Source organism: Serinus canaria, chromosome 2 (assembly GCF_022539315.1).
Source record: "Serinus canaria isolate serCan28SL12 chromosome 2, serCan2020, whole genome shotgun sequence".
Lineage (NCBI taxonomy): Eukaryota > Metazoa > Chordata > Aves > Passeriformes > Fringillidae > Serinus > Serinus canaria.
Window position 1 is genome coordinate 2,336,101 of NC_066315.1, and position 24,351 is coordinate 2,360,451.

The 24,351-nt window shown below is 47.9% G+C and overlaps 1 protein-coding gene across 1 annotated transcript; it reads left to right on the forward strand.

Moving 5' to 3' along the window:
• Nucleotides 1-8,734: 8,734 nt before the first annotated feature.
• ARF1 (ADP ribosylation factor 1) lies at nt 8,735-23,122 on the forward strand. Its single transcript, XM_009085751.4, has 5 exons — nt 8,735-8,887; nt 18,430-18,609; nt 19,628-19,738; nt 20,286-20,410; nt 21,524-23,122. The coding sequence occupies exons 2-5, from the start codon at nt 18,462-18,464 to the stop codon at nt 21,683-21,685; spliced, it is 546 nt and encodes a 181-aa protein (XP_009083999.1). The 5' UTR covers nt 8,735-8,887; nt 18,430-18,461; the 3' UTR covers nt 21,686-23,122.
• The last annotated feature ends 1,229 nt before the right edge of the window (nt 23,123-24,351 follow it).

Genomic DNA, 24,351 nt, shown 5'->3' on the forward strand with positions numbered 1-24,351 from the left:
AGCTGCTGGAGGGATTTCCAGCCAAGGAAAATCACTGCTGTAGTTTGTTCCGTGGAAAATGAGGATTTGGGCCCAGACTCCTCCTGGGAGGTGTTGAACTGGAGTCAGTGAGAGCTGGAGCAGGACCCAGAGGGGTGGAGAAGCTTCTGGAGTGAGTCAGACTCTGGAGCTCACAGATCAGCAGCTGCTCCTGTGGTGGCCAGAGGGGACTTTCCCTCACCTGAAGCCTGATCCCAAGGAGAGAAGCCTTTCAGGGAACCAGGGGCTGGGACTGAGCATTGTGCAGCTAAAGAAATTCCAGGTGGCACATCCCAAACCCAGGTCTCCCACTCTGCTGAAGCCACCAAACCAGGAGGAGAAGACCCCTAGAGCCCAGGGAGGTCACTCTGCCCTGCCCTGGGCACTGCTGGGGTCACACCTGGAGTGCTGTGCCCAGCTCTGGGCCCTCAGCTTGGGAAGGACCTTGGGACACCGAGCACATCCAGAGGGGACAGCGAGGCTGGAGAGGGGCTGGGAACACAAACCCTGAGAGGAGCCCTGAGGGAGCTGGGGGTGCTCAGCCTGGAGAAAAGGAGACTCAGGGGTGCCCCCATCACTCTGACAGCTCCTGAAAGGTGCCTGTGCTCAGCTGGGGCTGGGCTCTGTCTGCAGCAGCACTGACACACCCAGAGCTCACAGCCTCCAGCTGCACCCAGGGAAATACAGGCTGGAGAGCAGGGAAAAGTTTTTCCCAGGAAGAGTGATAAAGTTCTGGAATGGCTGCCTGGGGAGGTGGTGGAGTCCCCATCCCTGGGTGTGTTTGACAAAGCCTGGATGTGGCACTGGGTGCCAGGGCTGAGTTGAGCTGTTGGGGCTGGGTTGGACTCAATGACCTTGAAGGTCTCTTCCAACCTGGTCATTCTGTGATTCTGTGAAGAAAAGCTGTTCCCAGCAGAGCTTCACCTCCAGGCAGCAGCCAAGGGACCCATCCCAAACCCACGTCCCCACCACGCTCATGCCATTCCCAAAATCCACCTGGAAATTGTGTTTTCCTTACCTGGTTGTAATTACCTCCAGAAATCCGTGGCTTCAGGTCCTGGCTGCTGGCTGCCAGTGATTTAGGACAGCTGCTCTCCAGTTCAGGGCCTCAGGTCTCCATTTTCCCTCCCATTTTCCCATTCTTGCCTCTCACACACTGATGGGAAGAGGTGCTTGGTCCCCTCCAGCCTCTCCACCCCAGCACCTGACCCCCATCAGGAGCTGATATCCATCCCTGCACAATAAAACAGGGAACCAACCTCTATTTTCACAAGTTTATTGCCACATCCATTTTGATTAGTGACCAGCACCTGCTCCCCAGAGCCTGGCCAGTGGATCAGGGAAAGGTGGAGCTGTTCTGGCAACTCTGGAATCAGTGATAGCATTTTCTGCTGTGTGCCCAGCTCCCACCAGGGTGAGTTCATGACTAAAAACCTGATTCATTATATTGCTTTTGTAGCTGCAGCATGGGCACAGCCTTAAATGTGAATTGCAATCTACCTCTTGAGGATAAATCAGCTGTTTCCCTAGAGATGAGTGTGGCACAAGCCCTGAAAATGTAAAGAAAATGGGTGTTTTTCCAAGGGATGCAGAAACCCAGGGGACAGATTTTAGGTTTTCCCCTGAATCCCTGAGGTGGGAGGAAAAAGACACCCCAGGACCTTGACCTGAGGTTGTCCCTTGGCCAGTCCTTGCTGATAGGCCAAGCCCTTCCCCTCTGCCCTGTGCTTTTGGGCAAGGAGATGTCCTGGAGGTGATTCCTGAACTCCAGAGACCTCTCAAGGTCCTCACTTGTGATGTTTGTAGGTGTCACATGGAGCTAGTGATAAATGTGATGGCCTTGAGGGCCTTTTCCTCCTGGGAATCCTGGTGGGTCTCTGGGAACTCCCAGCACTGGCAGATTCCACCCTTCCCTGCAGTAAATGGGAGGATGAGCTCAGGCTCTCCTGCACCACACAAGCTGTGAGTCCTGGTTATTTCACACCTGAATTTGCCTTTGCCTTCACTGATTTACCTTTGCTCAGAGGAAATCCTCCTGATCCAGGCAGGCCATGGGAACCCAGGAGCTGCTGGAGGCTGCTGAGTGAGCCAAGCCCACCCCAGCAGCTCCTCTGCCCCATGCCCAGGGAAAGGGGCAAAAAATGTCCTCAGCTTTGGGTCTGTGGGAAGGTGCAGGAAATTTAAGACAGGGAGAGGGATCTCTGCTCCTGGGGGCAGCTCTGAGAGCCCTCAGGTGTCACCATGGCAAGGAGAGACTCAGCCCAGGGCCTCTGTCGTGCCTCTGGTCGTTCTCCTTCTTCTTCTGGCACAGAGCTCTGCCAAAGGAGGATGGAGATGGCCTGGAAACACTCAGGATCATGTTGGACAGAGCTCTGGGCAGCCTGATGTGCTTGAAGGTGCCCCTGCTCCCTGCAGGGCTGCACTAAATGTCCTTTAAAGACCCTTCTGACCCAAACTATTGCATTTTCCTGGGATTCAAAGGGAATGAACTTGTCAGGGGATTGCTCAAAATGAGATTAAATGATGCTGTCCTGCTGTGAGTCAGACATTCACCACTTTTTGACCTGCACACCTTTCTCCTACGCCCAAACCCTCCTCCATTTGATGGTTTGCATAAGCTGAATCATTAGCAAATAATCAGAGATCCATTAATTCTGCAAGGAAAACTTAGGGATTTCTGAGGGAGGCCTGGATTTCTGCAACTTTTGAGTAAAGAAGAAAGCTGAATACACAAATGTTGCAAAACTGAAGGCACAAATAGCAACATACAGAGATTAATCAGCTTCTCCATGGCCCTTCCCCAGTCCAACTCCTCCTGCCTTGCAAACCAACCCTTCCATGCTGGAATTCCCCCCTCCTGCATCCTCAGCCTTCCACAAAACCCACTCTGCCTGAACAAAGCCCCTCAAGGTGACATTTTTCCAGCCTGGAAACAGAAGCTGGACCCCAGCCACCCCTGTCTGGGAGCTTTTTCCCCCTCTCCACCAGGCAGGTGTCCAGTGGGGAGCTGTGACCTGACATTGATGTTATAATTAGGCTGCTCTCCATCTCTCCCCTCCAGAAGGAACAATTCCAGCATTCTTGCCGGTGGTCAGAGTTCACCCAGGGCCAGGGACAGCTGTGACATTGATTGGCAGGTCCCAGGGCAGCCACCATCTCCTCCTTGTCAGGTTTGGGCTTCTCAATTAGGGGCTGCACAGCTTAATGAGGTTTTGATGATGGAGGGAGGGCGAGGTTTCATTCCCACCCAGGCAAACACTGTGGCAATAACTCTGCTCCCTCTGCTGTGATGTTCTCTTCCACAGCAATGACTTCAGAGGGAAAGGAGGAGCCTTTCTCCTTTTTTTCCAAGGAATTCTGGCTGGAAAAGTGTCCTGAGTGACAGGATGCAACATTTAGAGTTTCTGAGGTGGCAGCTTTGCCGGGGTCTCAGAGCACTCTGCTGATGGAGGGCAAATATTCCAGCTGAGCTTTAAAAATCCAGATTTTCTGCCAGGGGGCATTAAAAGCAGGAGGATTCATGCCACAAGAAATCCTGCACAGCAGCATGGTGCCCTGGGGATGGTCAGACAGCTTTGCCTGATGGAGCTCTGGGAAACTGCTCAGAGATCTCCAAATGGGATTTTTAATGCTCCCACCTTTGGGTTTAATGCTGCCAGCTTTGGGTTTAATGCTCCCACCTCCAGGGGTGGGATGGGGAATATTTAAAATCCCCTCCAACCCATTCTATGATTCTGTGACAGCACAAAAATCAATTTTTCCTGTCCAAGCCACCTTGCCTGGGTACCAAAAGGCACCACCAAGGCTGCCCAAGAAGGGGATCATCCTGATGCCTTGTGCAGGCTGACCTAGAGCAGAGACTGGGCAGAGCTAAAGGATAAAGCAGGGATTGATTCCAAGGATCTCCTCCATGGATGCACCTTGGGCAGCAGCAGAGCCCAGCCAGGGCTGCACCCAAGATGACCCAAAACGGCCCCAAAATGCACCAGCGCTCCCGGGGTCTCTCCCTGGGATCAGCTCTGCTCCATTCCCACCTTGCAGTTCATTGTCCCAGCCCAGCTTTAGCCCAGGCACTCCCACCCTGCTTGTTTTTCTCTCTCCAGCCCACGGGGTTTGTGCTCCTGGCCTGAGATTGGGCTCATTTTTACAGTAAAATCAGGACCCCTGATGAAGGAATGATTGGCATCTGACTCCAAGGCTGTGGAATGCTGAACACTCACTTTATTAAAATTATAGTATATTCAATTACAACTATATTAAAGAGAGATACTTTACTATACCACACTTATTACTAGGAATACTAAAGAATACTAAAGAAAACTCATGACTGTCTCCTGACAGTGAGGATCCAGCTTTGTGAGATTGGTTAAGGAAACAAAACAATCTTCAGTAGAATCTAATTATCAAATTCTTTCAGGTAAATAATCTTCTAGCACATTCTGCATGTTCACAAACACAAGAGTAGTAAATGAGATAAGAATTGGTTTAATTATCCATTTTTATTATTCTTTTCTCTACTGTTCTTGTAGCTTCTCTCTGTTCAGAGGGGATATGAATACCACAATCCTTGGTGCCCAGCTGGAGCTGGAATTGTTTTGTCTCCCTGCTCTGTGCACAGAGCTCACCATGCCCTGATGGGAAGCCCAGACCCACACACTAAAGCAGCACAGAATGTGAAAATATAGAAGTTAAAACCTGGGGCATCACCCCATGGCTGCTGCAGCTCCCTCCTGAGGTGCCAGCATCAGCAGTGCTGAGGTGAAACATCTCCTCACTGCCAGGTGACCCTGCAGGCCACAGAGCCACCAAGTGCAGCTGCTTCCAAGTGAAGGAGGATTAAAAAATGAGGCAGAGAGGGCTGAGGCAATTTTCCCAACATCCCTGGGGGTGGTGTCAGGAGCACAGAGCTGATCTGCTCCCTCTGCTCTCCAGAGGCTCTCAACGGTGCTCCAGCTGAGTGGGTCCTTCTGCCACCTAAATCAGCTCTGAGAGGAGAAACCACAGCAAAATAAAAGCTCTGGTTGTGAATACTCTTGATTTTTCTGCCTCTCCATGCAGCTGTGTAGAGTTGTTCTTGCTTTTCTCCTCCTCCAACCTTCCTTTCTCTTCCAGGATGGTGAGACATGAGCAGCAACTTTAGATCTGTCATCTTTTCAACAGCCCGAGCCCATCTAGAGGTGACCCCAGGACCACCAATCCCAGGAATCATGGCTATTTTTGGTAGGCAACATAGCAAATTGCTGGAGGGGTGGAGGCTGGTGTAATTTCTCAGCTCCTGAGCGTAATTGCAATTCTCACCTCGAGGTGAGAGACTCTGAGGTGAGAAATCCTCAACCTGACAGCAGCCAGGAGCTCCAGGGCAGCAGAATTCAGAGCAGTGATGGGTCCCCATGTCCTTCAGCCCCTTCCACCCTTTTGGGGTCAGTGCCTACCCCAAAATTACCTTTCCATCACCACCAGAAGAGATTTAATGCTTGGACATCGCTGCCACCTGCTCAGGGGTCTCCACCACCCCTTTATCCCAAATATTCTCAGCAAGAAATCCTCAACCCCACAGCAGAGCTCCAGAGCAGCAGAAAATGAAGCAATGCTGGGCCCTCAGTCCTTCAGCCCCTTCCACCCTTTTTGGATGGATCTCCACCCCAAAACTACTTTTCCATCAGCATCAGGAGGGAATTAATGCTTGGACATCACCGCCACCTGCTCAGGGGTCTCCACCACCCCTTTATCCCAAATATTCTCAGCAAAAATCTTCTCAATAAAGACAGCTTGCCCACACTTTGGAGAAAAGATTATTTTGGGGGACCCTGAAGCAAGAGCCAATCCAGCCTGTGGTGATTTTCCCTGGGGGAAGATGCAGAAGGAGAAGCACATCCTGGGAAGTGCTTTGAGGCTCCAAGTGATATTTTTATAACCTCAGAAATCGCCTTGCACAAACACTTCTTTATTTTTTATTTTTTTTTTTAATCAAAAGGGCAGTGAGAACAGGGTGTGTAGTTCAGCTGCAGATTTGTCATCAGAGGCTCCCAGCAGGGAGGAAAACTCTCCAGCTCCAAAGGGGCCATCCAGGAAAAGCCAAGGGGTTTTCTGGAACCCTGGGAGCACCCAGAAAATGAGCTGAGCTGCCCTGTTTTGTCCTTCTCCCACATGGGGTTTTTTTCTTAGGATGGAGGAAGCAAAGGGGCACTTCTGCTCCCTCAGCTGAAAAAGAAACTGAGGCCTCTTTTCTTTCCACTAATGCTGTGAGTCACAGGGCAGAGGGTTCCAGCTGCAGCACAGGGATGAATCAGAGGGATGAGACCTCGAGCTCGGTGTCCACTCAGGTCTCCAGAGGATGAGGATAATGAGATCAGATCTCCCTGGTGATGTGCCATGGGTGACAATATGAAATAACCTCCCCTGGGTTGCTCTGTGCCTGGATTTTCACCCCAGTGGGGTGGTGGGGTTGAGCATCTTCTCCCCTGAGTGAGCTAAAAGGAGGAGTTGCTCTGGGTTAAAAATAAAGCAAAAGGGAAAAAAAAAAAAAAAGAAAAAAAGAAAAGGCAAAGCAAAGGAGAGAAGGGTTATTTTTAACTCAGAGCAGCCCTGATCTGGTTCACTGCCTGGGCATGGAGACAGGGCTGTGAAACAGGGGCTGCTCAGCTCAGCTGGGCCCAGGAGGGGCTTTGGGCATGGGGAGAAATTTGGGGTTTTTGCTGTTGACTTGGAAGCAGCTTCCTCCTGTCACAGACACACAGAGGCACCCAGCTCAGCTCCTGCCTCAGGGCTCACCCAAAATATCCAGCAAGGACAGAGGCAGATCCTCCCCAGGAGCCCTGAGCAAGTGCAAAATCTCCTTTTTCTCCCTAAATCTCGCTGGGTATTTTTGGTTCAACTCAGGCTCTCTTACAGCAGGTCCTGGAGGCTGCTGTGTCCCAAACAGGTCCCAAAGCCAGGGCTGCACCAGGGGACAGGGACATCTGTGATCCCAGTGGGAGCTGGCCGTGCCTGGGCATCGAGGTGGGCACCAAGCTGTGCCCTGGAACAGTTCTCCTCTTCCTGAGGCCCCCATTTCAGCCAGCTCAGCTTCCACAGGGCAGGAAAACAGGATTCATTTGATTTTTCAGCCTGTCCTTGCTGTCACTTTCTCAGCCCATCAGTGCTGGTGCTGCTGAGGGACCCTTTGAGGAGATTTAATGCAATTTAGGGGCTTTTTAAAGCGAAATAACAATACTAATTTGAACCTGCTCTGCCCGGGGTTGGTGCCTCCCTGGAAGAAGCCCAGGGATGATCTTGCCTCCTGCCCAGGCTCCCTCCTGGCACTTCTCAGCCCTGTTGCTGCCATCTCTCTTGAGTGTGACCCAATTTTTTTTAGGAAAAGAAGCTTTTGGGCTCACTCCCATCTGCCTGTCTGCCTTCTGTGTAATGCTGGGTGATTTCAGCCCCTTTGCACAGGGAATGGGGGTCTTTGAGGTACTCATTTCCTATGAGCATCAGGGGGAAATCTGGAAATAAGCAGTTTTGGTGGCTTCCTGCTGCGTTTCCAAACTTCCCCTTAACAAAGGATTTAGTATTTAGCCAGGGACAGCACACAGCCTCGATTTAGCTCAAAGTTAACCCAAAACAGAAAGGAGATAAACCTAAATTTATTGTGCACAGCTGTTTCTACGCCGACCTCTTGAGCTTTGGAACCATGTGAATTATTTCCTTTGCATGTGGAGTTAAGCTACTGCTGTGCTGACCTGTTCCCTCTGTGCTGGGTAAGGTAAAACGAATTAATATTAGTTCAAATAATGAAAATTAGGGAATTTTTCCTGCTTAGGTAAAAAAAAAAAAAAAATTAAAAGGAATTTTCCCTGTGTGGGGAAACTGAGGCACAGAAAGGCTGGAGCAGCAGCCAGGGTGGGAGAGCTCAGAGAGGATCTTTGGCTGCTTTGGGAATAGGGAAGGGAATAGGGAAAGGTGTAAGGAATGGGGCAGGGAAAGGGGGAATGGGGCAGGGAAAGGGGGAATGGGGCAGGGAAAGGGGGAATGGGGCAGGGAACAAGGAAAGAATGGTGAAGGGAAGTGGGAACAGGAAAAGGAGAAAGGTGCAGGGAAAGGGGGAGTGATGAAGGGATGAGAGGAACAGTGCAGGGAAGAGGGAAGGAATGGTGCAGAGAAGGTGGAGGAATGCTGCAGGTAAGGGGAACGGGGCAGGGAAGGGGACAGGGTGCAGGGAAGTGAGAACAGAGCAGGGAAAGGCCAGGAATGGTGCAGGGAAAGGGGAGGAATGGTGCAGAGAAGGTGACGGAGCGCTGCAGGGAAAGGGGGACGGGGAAAGAACGGCGAAGGGAAGCGAGAATAGCGCAGGAAAAGGAGAACGGTGCACGGAAAGGGGAGGGCAGAGTGCAGAGGAAGGGGAGCTGTGCATGAAGGGCAGGCACGGTCCCCACGAACCCCATCCCATTGATCCCATTGATCCCATCCCATCCCCGATTCCCTCAGGATCCCGGCCCCGCTCCCGCTCCCCTCACGCGCTGCAGAGGAGGCGTGGCCAACCCTCAGGCCACGCCCCCGCGCCGTACTGGAACTTCTCCCGTTGTGGCCACGCCCCCTGGTCTCACGGAGCTGTCACTCCCGCTGTGACCACGCCCACTGCGTCTCTACGCCGCGCCCCCCGAGCAGCCCGGCCCTGCGGCAGCCCGCCTTGGCCACGCCCCCTCGGCGGAGCCACGCCCCCCGCTCCCTCCTCGCTTCCCCGTGGTGCCTCGCGCGGGGCGGGCACTGACGTGGCCGCATCGCGCCGCCATCTTGTGCTCCAGGGCGGATCGCGGCCGGGGCGAGCGGGCTCCGAGCGGGACCCTCCGAGCGCAGCCAGACCCACGGCCCGCGGCTCCCGACGACGCCGGTGGGTTTGCCGATACCTTCTTCTTCCCTCCTTTCGAGCCTCTTATCCCCCTCTGGCCGGCCGCGCCGCGCCCCCGCCCGCATCCCGCGGCCTTGGCGCTTAGGCGCGGCGGGCGCCGAGGCAGCGGGGCCGGGCTGTTCCTTCGTCCCCTTTCCTCCTCATTCAATTCCTTCTCGCTCCATCTTATCCCTACTCATTCCTTTTCCCTCACCGGAACCAGAGGCCTCCGGGAGCGGCGCTGCCCCATCCGTCCCCCCCTGCACGGCTTTGGGGCCGGGAGGGGGGGGGTCGGGCCTTTCGCTTCCCTGCTTGTGGGTGGGATGGGGTGGGAAGGGCTGAGATAGGCAGGGCTGGGAAAGGGGAATCGCTCCAGCTCGGCAGCAGCTGCACAAGGCCCCGCTCCGCTCCCTCTAGCGATGGCATTAGACGGGATGGGTTTGTCCTCCCTTCCCCAAACTCGCTCATTCCGGCCCCTGCCCCGCCCGCGGACGGCTCCGAGGAAGGAGAGGCATTTCCGCCTTGTCCTCTCCCCCCGAAACCCTCGTGAGGTGGGGGAAAGGAGCCTCGGAGGAAGCCCGTGGGGCAGAGGTTGATTCTCTGTAAGCCCTTGGCTGCTGAGTTGGTGTTTTTTTGCTGGGCAGAGCAGTTGAGCTTTATCGTGGAGCAAACAACTCTTGTTTGCCATCCATCGCCTGGGGTTTGGTGGTGTGGGAGATCAGCTTTCCTTGGCCCAGCGGCTCCCGGTGGGAGGATATTATATTCTGTCTGAAAATACTCCATCGGGGCTCTGTGCGAGGCGAACGTGATACTTCGGGGCTGATAAAGCTCGGTGTGATGAAGTGATAGCCCGGCTCTGCCCCAGCACAGCGAGACCAAAACTCTGCCGGGCCATAAAACTGCCCCAAATGTTGTTGTGGTTGACATTGACCTTGTGGCTTTGCCGCTCTGCTCCTGCCAAAGCAAATTCCGCAGGTTGATTAGAGTCCTGGCCAGAGGTCTGGTGTTGAAATCGTAGCTTTGTCAATAACTAAAATTCCCAGTATTTATTGAATACTTTGAGCTTTGTCTTGCGAGGCTCGCAGCACTCCTTTGCAGGGTATTCCATTAACCTTATTTTCCAGGAGGAGAAACCGAGGCAAAGTGGATTTTTCCAAGGTCATTCAGCAATCTTTATTGCTATTTTTGCTGCTGATTTGGAGCGCTCCTGGGGGGGAGAAAAAAAAGGAAGTGTGGCTGAAGTGGAGGATTGCTATTTTGCTTTATTCATGGGGTTTATAATGGAATAAAATAGGAACACAGCCTTATGGATACAGGGGTTCTCTGAAAGGAAAGTTTTTGGCGTTGTTTTGATGCCACTGATTTTTCTCTGCTCCAAACACGTCTGCAGTGCAGGAGGGCCCTGTTGGGCTGCTTTCCCTGTTGGAATAATTGCATTGGGTGAAAGGGTGAGGAAACTCACCTCGATTGAACCTCTGCAACTCCAACTGCACAGCTTTGCCAAGTTCGTTGGTGCTTCCTGTGATGGAGCATCAGGAATTAAAATGGCTCAAGCAGAGCCGCTCTCCCCTCAGAAGAGCTTTGTGTTTGTGATGTAAATGCTGTTAAAAGTCAAAGCCCTGGGTGTAAATGGTCGGTCTGAGGAGCTCAGATCGGTTTCTCGGAGCATTTCCTCGGTTGTGAAATAGTTGGAATGTGGAAGGGCCTGGCAGGAGCTGTGCACCGAGTTCCCTGTGAGTGTTAGTCATGCTGACCAAGTGGGGGGAGGACCAGGCACAGCTTTTCGAGGCAAACCTAACGTGTGTGGGAGTCGGGGCTGGATTCTGCTCCTGGGAATTCACCAAACTGTGCTGGGCTCCAGCTGCTTCCAGCAGGAGCCTTTCTACAGATAATTATCAGCTGAGCCATTGATGACATGAATTGGTGGGAGGAGGAAAAGCTCAGAACCCAGGATTGCAGCTGAAATGGCAGTGGTGAAATTTCAAGAACCACCTTTACAAGTCCCAGAGGCTTTTCTTTCTAAAACAACCTCTTCTTTTTAAAGATGGCCTTTCAAGCAAGAATTCTTACGGATTTCAGCAGCCTTCCCAAGCATCCAGCTTGCTTTACAGTGGATAAATTTGGTGAACGTGAGCTAACTTTATCTGAAAAGGAATAGTTCTGATTCTTTATTTAGAAATCTCTTGGAAGTTCTGCTCCTGGAATGCTACAGAGCTTGTGCTAGAGCTGGCGCCGTCCTCAGCCATTCCCTTTCTTTAACTGATGAGTAAAGAAGTTCAGAATCAGCTTCCTACTACAGCAGCTGTTTTTTTTCTATGTAATTCAGCATTTTTTCCTTTCTGCTTGCGAGTATCCGATTTTATTCCTTATTTTTAACGCAGCAAACGTCGGAGGGGCTGTGGTGGAGCTTCTGCTGATGTTTCAGTTCTAATAAAACCCTCCTGTCTAACAGCTCTTGTTCACCCACTTCTCTGCCTCACAACTCAGAGGCTCTGCTTTGACATTTCCCCCAAACCAAAAGCCAATTTCATTGCTGGATGGAGCTCTCCTGTGAGTTCTTGCCATTTCTACTAGGAGTGTAAATGTTGACTTAGTGCCCAGTTCCCAGGAATGAATAACAGGATATTTGGCTTAAAATTGGAGATTTTGAGTTCAGGAACAATTCAGCCTCAAAAACATTAAAACCACCTCAACTGTGCACTGCTTAAGTGAACAGAAATTCTTTGTACCCACCAGTTCTCACACTGGTGTACCCAGTGCTGAACTGGTGAGCAGAAAGTCACAGGCCATTTTTGGGGTTCACAACTTCCATTTATGGCACCACAATATTTCCTGAGCAGGGAGGGCATGGATGCAGCTCCCTCTGTGCTTTTCACCTATCAGCTTACCCTTTAAAGGTATTTTTCAGCCCAGATATTTTATTTTGCTTTTCTTCATGGGGTTTATAGTGGAATAAAATAGGAGCACAGTCTTATGGATAAAGGGGTTCTCTGAAAGTGTCGTGGTTTGAGAGGAAATGAGTTTTTTTGGGATGGTGTGGTCAAGCCAATGGGTGTTCAGATTTTAAGGAAAATTTTTGGTGTTGTTTTGATGCCACTGATTTTTTCTGCTACAAACCTGTCTGCAGTGCTGGAGGGCCTGTTGGGCTGCTTTCCCTGTAGGAATAATTGCATTGGGTGAAAGGGTGAGGAAACTCACTCACCTGTGTCTCCTCTGGGTTGGTTTGTGTGCTTTCAAGGGTATAAATCTTTAAATTGTTGGAGGTTTTGTTGTGAAACAGCAGCAGTTTGCTTTCCCTGCCTGAAGGTGAAAATAAGGGAATAATTCTGATTTGGGGTTTGAGTATCATCAAGTCAAGCAACCCACCCTGATACTGACTCTTTTTGTTCTGGCTGTTATTTTAGGAGTCACTTTTCTCATGGCTGAGAAATAGGCATGGCCCCAAAAGCAACTTTTCCCTCTTTTGTCCTTGTTTTGATCTTGTAAATGAAATTATTTTCTGTTTTCTGCCACTCCAAGCCCAGTGCTCCCAAGAGAATGTTCCAGCACGTGGGAAATGTCCTGTCTGGGTAAGATGTGTAGACAGGGGGGTGTTGAACCTCCTTGGGTTAAACAAAGGTGCTGGACAAGGAGATTTCCTCTCACATGGAGTCTCAGCTGTGCTTGGCTTGTGCTCCATCTGCCTTAGACATGCACAGTGCTTTTGGAGCCCTTTTTAGTTTGCAAGCCTTTGGTGGCCAAATCCAGCAGTTCCTATTTAGATGCCAGCACAGTTCTGTATCTCTGACTTCACTGCTTTTCCCCTCAAATAAGCAGGGTATGATCCTTCAGGACACTTTTTCCATGCCAAACTTGGCAGAAGCACCCCCAGTGTGAGCTAGGAGGAAATGGTGCCAGTGCTCAGTGTTGATCTCCACAGTTAACACTCCTCTGGTTCTAATGGTTAAAATTATCAAGGAGTTAGGACTAATATTAATGAAGAGCTCTGGGAAGATGTTGTTGCCATGGCCTTCATTGCAGTGCTGTTTGTGCAGGATAATGAATCACCTGGTGAACAAAGGGCCAGGCCTGCCTGTTGGCTGCTCTCACATGGTACACGTAATCCATGCCTCCTGATACTGATATGGCCCAAAGAGCTCAAATCCAAATTATCTCAGCTAAATTTCAGTTTCAAGGCCCCCTCTAAGAATTGAAGGGTTTGAGTTGATAGATTTCATCTCTCAGGTTAGCAGATGTGGAAGGGCAGTAAACAGTTTCTAAAAATAGTTGAATGTAACTGTACTGGAATAGTATTGGGCCACCCTGGCTATATATAAAGAGGTGTTTCCAAAATTTGCTGTAACAGAACACTTTAATCTGTAAAGAAATGATTTCAAGTTCAAGAGAACACACCAGTGCTGTTCCCTGCTGAGTGGGGGTGTGAAACATTGGGGCTGTACATTAAACCTGAATTTTAGCAGTGTTCTATTCTTGTTGGATCTCTTCTCACATTCTCCTTTAAATCACACTTTATATTGTTAATAACAAGCTGTCGGGTTAGATTTGCATTTTAAATTATTTGCAGTTGTTCTTGCATGTTACATCAGTAACAGCTGTTGGAGTTGCATGGGTTTTAAAACAAATGTATTCTCACCTTTTATTTGCATATTGGTTTGGTGATTTCTTGTGTGAATATTTTGCTTCTCCTGATAATTTAATTTAAAACATTCTAGAATGCTGTAAATGAGAAAGAATCTTAGTCCAGGCCAACTAGTGACAACTGGCTGAATTTCAATCAATATTTCTGGTAAATAACAAATTGATCCACTTTTATTCCCCTGTAACTGATAGAACCAGTGTGTTAATACCTGGTTAGGAATTATGGATTTGGTGCTTTTCTAATTGTTTTAGACATGGAGCTAAAGCTTGGGCCAATGTCCAGTGGATTTTCCTTTAAATTGAGATGGAATTTTGGTAGTGCATCCATTGCTTTTGTAAACAGGCCAGTTTCACTTGCCAGGGTGCCCGGGCTAATGGAACAAGGTGCAGGAAGGAGCTTTTTGTAAACCTTCAGCTGTTGGGGTTTTACCTGTGTTCAGTATTTGTCTGATTGAAGCTGTGTAGCTCAGTGTGCCATTGGTGTTTATCTCTCCTTGAAATGGGCATTTAAACGGGATAGGAACATCCCAGGGAGAGGAACAGCAAATATCCCAGAGACAGCAAATGCCCTCTGTAATCTCTGTCCCAGCCTGATGGGCAGGAGAGGAACAGAGGCTTGAACTTGATCTTATCAGAAACATAAAATCCTGGAATGGTTTGGGTTGGAAGGGACCTTAAAGCTCCACTGGTTCCAACCCCCTGCCGTGTTCATGGCTGCTGGGATTTTCAGATTGCCAAAATGATGGGCCCAGCCGGCTTGATTTTAACACTTGCAGAGTTTGGAGCCTTATTTATTCACTGTGGGAGCCTCATGTGGTAAGTGCTGTCTGTAGAAGTGAAATAAATGAATTTCATACTGCAGTATAGTTGGACTCAAGAATGCATTTGGCATCCTCTGCCTTGGCCTCTCATTTTGTTTCTGGTGTGTTTAAAGAAATTGTGTAAACTTAAATGAAACACCATTTCTGTCTCAGGGAAGTTTGATCTCTATGTGGCCAAAAAGAACTTTTCCAGAGGTGGAAAGGTGAAGTTCTGTGGGAATTTCAGTGTGTTTTGATCTCTCTGATGGCTGCACACCCTTCTGGTCATACACCTGTGGGGTTGTTCACCAGGCTCACCCAAGGGGTTTGGAGGTCAAGCAGCAGATTGGATTTGTCATGATACCAGCCTGAATGAAACGATGTTTACATGCATTAATGTACATTTAAATATAAAATTCTGCAGCGTGATGAAGTGTTTAGTGCTCTTTGGCCTTGAGATGCTCCTCAGAGCTCTTATTCTAACCACCTACAATTAATAAAAGCAGATTGTTCTTCTTCCTCCTGAGCCATATCACTTTAACAACCACGGGCTGCTGCTATTGCAGACACTCATTCATTTTTAACTCCTCTCTGCAAAAGGCTGCCTGTAAAGGCTGCCTGTTCTCCTAATGGCTCATCTGAATGTATCACTTACTCGAAAACGGGCAGCTGAAAATACTTTTGTTTCATGAAACGAAACTGCAGCTTCCCCATTGAACGTCAGCGCTGCTGTTTACCGATGGCACATTGTACCTCAGCGAACCTGCCTGACGGGTTTTTAGCGCTGCTCAGGTGGAGTGCAGTGTGTTAAAGTGCTGTAGGACTGCATGGGCAGGGACAGACAGACAGACACCTCAGTGCTGGGGTGCTCTGGCTCTGCTCAGGGGTGCTGAGCTGCCGATTCCAGAAGCTGGAGTTGTGCTGAGGGGAAATACACACGGAGCTCTGTGAAAATAGTCTGTGCTGTTTATTCAAATCGTTCCCTTTCATACTCAAATCTTCCCACTTAGCCTGATGGATCCCTCTTTTGAAGATGTGCTCAAGCACTACAAGCAGCTCACAAGCCGTAGTCTTTTATGTTTTCAGGAATTTTATCCAACTTGTGCTCCTGAAACGATCGGTGTGGCAATTACTGACAGCATTCGGGTGGAGGGAAGGAGGAAGTTAAACTTGGGTAAGGAATACAGGTCAGGTTTTGGTGAGACAAGGGGTGATAATGCCTGAAAGACAACAGGGAGTTTTGTTAAATATTCGAGGAAATGGAAGGCTTTTCAAGCTGTGCATGTGCTCATGGTGCAAGTAATGGGCTGGGATGGGAATTAGAGCTGAGTCCCGGGTGCAGAGGGAGCAGTCCCGTGATCCCTCAGCTGAGCTGAGTTAACCCAGGCAGTTCCTGTGGCAGTGCAGGGAGAGCAGGGTGCAGTACAGACCATGGAGTGTGAGTTCCTTCCTGTGGGAAGTTCCTCCCTGTGTGAGGAACTTCTGCTCAGGGGATGGTCCCAGCCCTGGGGAGGACAGGACCGTGCCCCAGCACCATCCAACAAAACCCTGATGGGAACCAAAACAGTTTGTGGGAGCTCTGCAGATGGATTTCTCCTGTTTTTTTCTTCTTTTAGACAGCAAGGATTCAGCTACTTTTTAGTCAACTTGTAAACACTTCTTTTCTTGCAGGAGTGGGCTGTAAACTATACTGTGCTGCCTATAAAAATAAATGTGACTTTTTGTAATGCCACCTACCCTGAAGTACCAAATAAAGTTACAGGCTTGGCTTGGATAGGAGGGATGTGGAAGAGAGCAAGAGGGGAAATGGAAACCAAGTGCTTAAATAGATCTTAACTTCTTAATCTTCACAAAAAGTAAAAATAGGGAGGATGGTGGTATAAAAGCAGCTTCAATGGCAAAGGGCAGGCTTGACCTGGAAATAGCTGCCAGGAAAACAAGGATCTAATGGGATTCACTGCTGTTAGTGCCAAGTACCAGCAACTTGTTCAGCAGCCTGGACTTCTCCAGTGTGTGGAAAGCTGTCCTGGATGTAAATGATAGGATTTTCCTCTTTTTACTAATTACTGTGATCAGACCAAGCATTTGATAACCCATTATGCTTTTAAACGTGTGCACACCAAAGAAAGGCATTCTTTGTGCAGGCTTCTAAGGTTCTCTTGCTGTGAAAGTTCTTGCAGGCAGTTTCTGTGAGCTCTGGTAAAAGGTCACAGTTCAGCCCTGGCTGCTGCTTTCCAGATGAAGCAGGAGATAGAGGTGGCATGAGCAGCCAGACAAAGGGAAGCTTTACAGCCTCCCTGCCCTCCAGGCCACTGGGAGCTGTGCTGTGGGCTGGGATGGGAGGTTTCCTGCTGTGGAGAAATGGGGACTGCAGCAAAACTGTTTTCTCTGCTTCCTAATTAACCTTCCTGTTTATATAGCCTTCCTATATTCCAGTGGGAGTGGAATATCCATGGTCGTGTTGCAGAAATACAGAAGGAAATGGTGGAATAATAGAACTTTGAAACCTCCCCTTTGGTTGTAATCCCCAGTCTGGTTTGTAGAGGAGTTGAGTTTTAAAGATCAGTCATATAAAATAAACAAATCTTTGACTCGGTTACTTCAGCGAGTTGGTGTGTGGGGATTGACGTCCTGCCGGAGCCCTGGAGTGGACTCTGAACTTCCCTCTGGAGCTGGGCGTGCTTAGACACGTGGTTTGGTTAATGTTACAGTTTAACTTTTGGGTTAAAAATTGTATCCAGCAAAGCTTCCTAAAGAGGACGGAACTGCTGAGCCCTCTCCAGTGCAGAGTGGGGAAGCCAGGCTTCAGACACGACCAGGACATCCCTGGACAGAGTGGGAAAAGGCTTTTGTGGTGTGCTGTGCTTGTCAATCCAAATCTTGCTTCAGTGTTCTTAAATAGATATTCTGTAAAGATAAATAGAATAGATATTCTGTATAGATACTCTGTTCTCTTTCTAGGGAGAGTTTTGCTTCAGGTTCAGCTTCCTCGTGAAATGCAGAATATTTCCAGAGATGATTCAAGCTTCGTGTTATGCTTTAAATTTGGTTTGGTTTACAGGAAACTCATGCTTTGAATGTATTGGCTGTTGGTGCATCTGGTCTGAAACTTGAATTTTCAGTTGGGTTCTGTCTTTTCTTAAACTGACACCTGAGAGCTTCTGTAGCCAGCATCGGGCAGGGTGTGAATTGTCCCTGTGCAGTGTCTGTGAAGCTCCCAGGCTGCTTTCTCCTGCCGTGTATGAGCACAGCAATAGTTCTGCTGGGATTTCTGCTGTGAACTGCAGGAGTAGGTGTGGGAAGGGGGGGATTTGTGATGGGGTGGGTCAGGTCCCAGGGGCACAGGGAGGTGTCAGAGGCTGGAGTGCAGTGGCAGCTCCTGCAGCTCCCAAACAGGAAGCTCCTGCTGACGTGAATCACTTCAATCACCCAGGCAGGAGTGTTGGCTGGGAAGGAAGTGCTCATCTCTGAACGGGCTCCTTTAATGTGGCTGTTAATTCTCCAGAGTTAACTCTGATTAAATGTGGGTTTGTTTGTGCAGAAGGTCTCCCTCCACTGTTAATGAAAGTAACTGCTCTGTGTTTATGTGCTGTCCTCAGCCATTTCCTCAGGGATGGAGAGGAAGGAAACTGTTCTGAGTAGGAGAGAATCCAAGCTGTACTCAGAGATTCCTTCCCAAAAGAAGGACCAGCTATTGCTGTGCTAAGCAAAAATGTGTTATCTGCAGGTCAATTGGGAAAAGCTTCTTTAATGGTGACACTTTTCTGCAGATAAACTATCCCATAACAGTGGGGAACAAAGTACCTGAAGTGGTCAGCTGCATGAATTTTGCAAGCAAAAGTTTGAGAACAGCTAAAATCAATGCTAAAATCTCTGAAAGAGCATTTCAAGCGCTTAAAGCTGAGTCATTTCATGAGCACTGAGCTTTGGCACATCTGGTTATCTTTGTGTTGCTTCAGTATGGGGAAAATGTTCAGTGGTGGCTGGGGTGTCTATAAACGATTCACATAATCTCTTACTTTGGGGTTTTTTGTGGTTTTTTTATGTTGTGGTCAGAACACAAGTGTTGGTAACTCATGAGTGATACTCTGATCTTTTTTCTTCCAGACTTCACTGGCCAGTGAGAACATATCTGAACCATGGGAAATATTTTTGCTAACCTCTTCAAAGGCCTTTTTGGCAAAAAAGAAATGCGTATTCTAATGGTTGGCCTGGATGCTGCAGGAAAGACAACTATTTTGTACAAACTTAAACTTGGTGAAATAGTAACTACTATTCCTACTATAGGTAAGAGTTTTGTGTTTCTCTAACTGATGGCTTGGAGATTTGGGTCTCAGCTGATTTAAGTGACTTGTCTGTTAGAACAAACTTGTTAAATCTGTGGTGTGAAGGTGGCACAGCCAAATATTCTGCCATGGGAGGAGATTGTGACTCTTTTCTCACTCCCCTCCCTCCACCAGTCACTTGGGGAATGAGCCTTGTGGGCCACAGAAAGACAATTTGTCTCCCAGTTGTTGTGGCATCATGTCAGTCAGACTGAGTAGAGAGGATTCACCTTTTTTTTTCTCTTTTTATTGGAAGGTATTGAGGTTTGCAGTTCTTAAAACCTGGGGGAGGTTGGGGGGGCTTTTTTGGTTTGGTTGCAGGAGGGTGTTTTTTTTTTTTTTTTGTCCCTTTGAAGTTTAATTTTTGGTTCCTTTTGGGTTTATTTTTTGGTTCCTTTGGGTTTATTTTTTGGTTCCTTTTGGGTTTATTTTTGGTTCCTTTTGGGTTTTGCTTTTTTTGTTTGCTTTTGTTTCTTTGGGGTTTTTTTTTTGGTTTTTTTTTTTTTTTGGTTCCTTTTGGGTTTAATTTTTGGGTCCTTTGGGGTTTTTTTGTTTTTTTTTTTTTTTGTTCCTTTGGGGTTTTTTTTGTTTGGGGTTGTTTTTTTGTTTGTTTGTTTGGGAGTTGGTTGTTTGGGGTTGTTTGTTTCTTTGGGAGTTTTTTTCTTTGGGATTGATTTTTTTTGTTTATATGTTGGGGGGGTTGTTTGAGGGTTTTTTATTTGTTCATTAGGGTTTTTTTTTTAAGGCAACATAATTTGTTTTTTGTAACTGCTCAGGTAGCAATTAGATTTGTTCATTGGGTTGATGGTGGGAGCAGGACAAGCTGGTTTTGCTTTGAGAGCTTCAGCACAGGATTCTGCTGGTTTAAACTCCAATTTTAAGTGAACTTTTAAAAATTATCACAGTCTGAGAGTGTGACCTGCTAAGTACAACAGGCCAGTTGTGCTGAAGTGAGATTTGTGCCCCCATCTCTTGTTCAGGTTTCAATGTGGAAACAGTAGAATACAAGAACATCAGCTTCACGGTGTGGGACGTGGGCGGCCAGGACAAGATCAGACCCCTGTGGCGCCACTACTTCCAGAACACACAAGGTGAGCCCACACTCCTCACTCCCAGCTCCCCAGAGTCTGAGAGAGCTTTCTGGCTTCTTCACTGAGTTCATTTGTGGAGGGGAGTGGAAATATTTGTTATTCCAAAGGTGTGTTTGTGTGCTGCTCTGGCTTTTCTCTCTTAAGCTGCTGCAGGTTCAAAGAGGGATGGGAAGAATTCCACAAACCAGTCTTCCTTGTCCTTCTGACTCAGAGCGAGTTCAGGAGTTTGTTTTTTCTTCTGTCAGCATCACAGCTCTGCCCTCACTTCAAAGCAGAGTCTTTACCTAAAGCTCTGCAGCCCCAAGAACTGGGAGTTTGTCACTTGTGTCACTGCTGGGCCTCTTTCATGTGCCTGTCTTTGAGTCCTGTCACAGCACTTCAGGAGCTGCTGCTCCCTGGAAAATGCCAAGTGGTTTTGTAGAAAGAGTACCCAAGATGCAAAAACAAATGCAAACCAAGACCGGTTTTCACCAACTTTCAGCAAGAACAGACCTTCTCTCAAAGTGAGACTTCAAGTTTGTGTTTATTTTTGTTTGCTTATTTCTAGGTCTGATTTTTGTGGTTGACAGCAATGACAGAGAACGTGTGAACGAGGCCAGAGAAGAGCTTATGAGAATGTTGGCAGAAGATGAGCTCAGAGATGCTGTTTTATTAGTGTTTGCTAACAAACAGGTATGCCCAAGAAAGGTGTCTGTTCTGTCTGAACCCTTGAAAACTTGCAACATCCTTGTGAGTGCCAAATGTTGACCTTGGTTTTCATATTTTCAGTGTGATGATAAATAACTCAGAGTAAATGGCCATTCAGGTATGTTGAAGGGAGAAAACCGTAGATTAAATTCTCATCTGAAAGGAGCATCCTTCTAAAGAGTCTTGGCTAAGAGATTTTCAGTTTTGGTGAAAACCAGTTTGATTTTTAAAGTTCACATGGCTGAATTACAGCACCTGCCCAAACTTCCTTTAGATGCTGGAATGGCAGAACCTCCTTGAATTCCTCATTTAGGCTGTTTGAGGGCACTGCTGGTGTTGGTGGAAGCTCTTGAATGTGCTTGTGCTGATCTGGGCTCTCAGAGTTAGCTGAGAGTTCTGCCTTTTATTGCTTGTGGAGGCCTTGGCAGCTTAACCCCAAATGTCAAGGGCCTGAAATGTGACCAGGAAATGTAAAGAGGGAATGACATCCTGCTCCACTGAGCTGGGAAGGGTGGAAGTGCCACAAGGCTTGTCCAGGAGCAGGAAAGGTGGGCTCTAAAGAAGCTGTGCTCAGCAGAGTAGTACTGAGTGGTAAAAGTTGATCTTAAATCATACCCACAGTCACAGAAAGGAAACTCCTGAGTGGAAACACGAGTTGATTTTACAAACTGGGACTTTTAATTCACTTGAAGCAACACACAGAGAATACATTAGAATTTGAGGCAGGTTTTACAAAGTTGTAGTTCCTTAAAATACCTTGGATGAACAGTCAGGTGTCAGCAGTCATTTGCCTTCCAGGTGTTTTTGGGAGTCCTAAGGTCCTTCTCACACAATTTTCATTGTACTTCAATAATTTTGAAATGTGGGCTTGGAATTGTGAGCAGTGTCAGCACTGGGGGAATGGCTGGATAATATTCAAATATTCCATCATGTTGACTTAGATTGGGTTGCTAAAGCTTTGAGGCTTTTGTCAATGTTGGGGAAATAGCTTGAATATCACAGTAATCCACTGGGGTTGTCTGAAAGAGAAGTTCTGAGAGCTCTTTGCTTTCAAGCTGGTGCTGGAGGAGTGGGAATGACTGTTGTTGCTTCCCTCAGGACCTGCCCAACGCCATGAATGCAGCAGAAATCACAGACAAACTCGGACTGCATTCCCTTCGTCACAGGAACTGGTACATCCAGGCCACCTGTGCCACTAGTGGAGACGGTCTCTATGAAGGACTGGACTGGTTGTCCAATCAGCTCAGAAACCAGAAATGAAACCATAAACCTTCCTCTTCCCTCTTTTTCCACCCTCCCTCTTATCTCCTCCTACTCGCCCTTCGCTTTACTCTAATGTGGCAAACTGTGCTACTTTGTGGTATTGAGTGCCGGAAGCTGTTTTCATTTCTTTTTTGTCACAGTATATATTGCATCATGCTGTAAATGTGGCAAATACAAGCCTGAAAACAGTTAGGTTTCTTATTTAATGTAAATAGTTTTTGTTTCCAATGAGGCAGTTTCTGGTACTCCTATGCAATATTACTCAGCTTTTTTATTGTAAAGAATCGAGTCACTGTTTAGTACCTGGAAGGGAATTCAGTGGGTTAATAACGTAAGGGTTGCCAGTGGTCCTTGTGCATAGAGCTGGATTCGATCTTGGTTGGGTTGTGAGATCTGTGAGATCCATTTTGGTGGTTGGTTTTTAACCTGAATTCTGTATTTTTTTAAATAGACAAGGAAAAGTAAAAACACTTAAAACACACAAACGTTTGACATCGCTTCTGCTGCTCCAGCTCTAACGTGGTGACTCTTGATTCTTTTGAAAGGGTGAAGCAATGACTGACACCCAATTAGCTTCATCTGCTTAATGAACAGATCATAAGTAGTAGATCTCTGGTTCTGTCTGTAGCTCGTAGTCTGTGCTCATCTTCGTTCACAACCGTTCAAAGATTTGCTGGGCCTGGTTTAGATGAGCTTTGCAGACTCATGCTAAACATCTGACTTTTGGTTCAGGTGAGATTTCTCGTTTCCATTGAACTTGAATCATTTCCAGAAGTCGACATTTTTAGCCTGTCATATTTGTCAAAAAGTGTTTTGTACTTTTCTTGTGCTTAAACCACTCCAGAAGGCAAAACCTTTCCACAGGAAGCACAGCCTGTCCTAGTCCTAAGCTCTATAGGCAGAAAGTACTGTACTTAACGTAAGAATTGCCATGAAAAACACCAAACATCTATGTATAGTGTCTAGGGAAAAACAACAAAAAGCATGAGAGTTTGGAGAGTCATTCCACTCTGCAAGTATTCAATCCCATTTTGGAACAATCCCATATCTGTATATGTGTGAAAACCCTTGGCATCCCTCATACTGCAAGGTTCAGATTTGCCATCAGAAAAATAAAAAAAAGACCTCTTTACTTTTCTTTTGTATTTTGATAAACACTGAAGAAGCTGGAGCTGTTAAACTTTAACTCGAGGAACTATCAGAACTGGTTTATTTAGTGTTGTGGAAACCTTTATTGCTTTCAATACACAACTAGTAATCAACTGTTTTGTATACTTGTTTTCAGTTTTCATTTTGACAAACAAGCACTGTAATTAAAGCTATTAGAATAAAATCTCTTAACTATTTCATGTTTTTTATGCCTTGCTGTTCATTCGATCATCTTGGCAGAATCATAATTAAATACTTGTTGAATAAAAAGTTTCATGAAACTTGCACTGGTCTCGTGTTGGTTTGTATCATCTTTGTGCAGGGGATCCAAATCCAGGCAGCTTTTTGCCACATCATGATTTGCATGAAAATTTGAGAATATCTCCTGTATTTTCTAAGAAATGCATCATTCCTGGTTGGAGCCCTGCGGGTGAAGTGGTGGGTGGGGTTTGTTGGGTTCTACTGGAGTCACTCTGTTGCCTCTGGGGCAGCACAGCTTGAGCTTCTTGACTAGCCCCATCAGTTCCCCCAGCAGGTTGTTCCTCTGCTGGTCCCAGTTAATTACAGGATCTGTCAATTAGCAGTTTCGTGGGAGAAAAATAGGAATTCTGCCTTCCTGAGTGCTTTGTTTTGCCTTTTCCCTTTCTGCAGTTCCCTCTGGATCTGGGACAGAGCTCCTCCTCCAGGTGATCCTCCTCCCTTCCCTGTCAGCTGCAGCTTCTCCTCCCCAGTGCTCAGCTGGGCTGCCTGCCAGCTCCTGGCTGCTTTCCTGGCTGGAGCTGCAGCAGATCCCCCATTACACTGGAAAGCTGCAGGGTCAAAGGTCTGTCCTGCAGGTTAGAGAGCCAATTCCCTGGGGGGAAACCTGGGACTCCGGGTGGGTGACAGGGACTGGGGCTGGAGTACAGGGTAAATAGCACTGGGCAAACTGGGATCACAAACCTCCTGCAGGTCAGGAATCCACCTTGGAATTTCAAGCTGTGAATCAGGATATTTGCATCCCTAATAGAGCAGGACAGCTCTTTATTCCTGTTCTGGGAGGGAATTGAACTTGAAGGGCCAGCTGGGTTAGGATTCTGCTCCTCTGCATACAGAATTTGCTGTGGAAAACAGGGAATGTGGTGATGTTATCTGAGCTCTGCCCTCTGCTCTGGGCAGCACAGGCTTTGCTCTGTCCTGGACTCAGCCTGGAGCTTTGGCCACCCAGCAGCTGGGCAGGAGGCGGCTCAAGCCCAGGGCAAGGATCCTGCCCAGTGCCCCAGTGCCTTTGCAGCAGCTGGACAGGGAGGCTTTGGGCTAAGCAGGGATGGGGCTGGGCTCCTTTACCCTCTGCCCCCTCAGTTTCGGCTTCCCATGTTTCAAAATGACTTTGGTTTGAGTGTGAGACAGGAACAGGGGAGAGCAGGAGAAAGCCCAGGAGAGCTGCACTGAGCTGAGCCAGCAGTGCTGGGCACACCAACACCCTGTCCCTGTGCTGAGGAGCTGGGGGTGCAGATCACCCTGGCCCTGCCCAG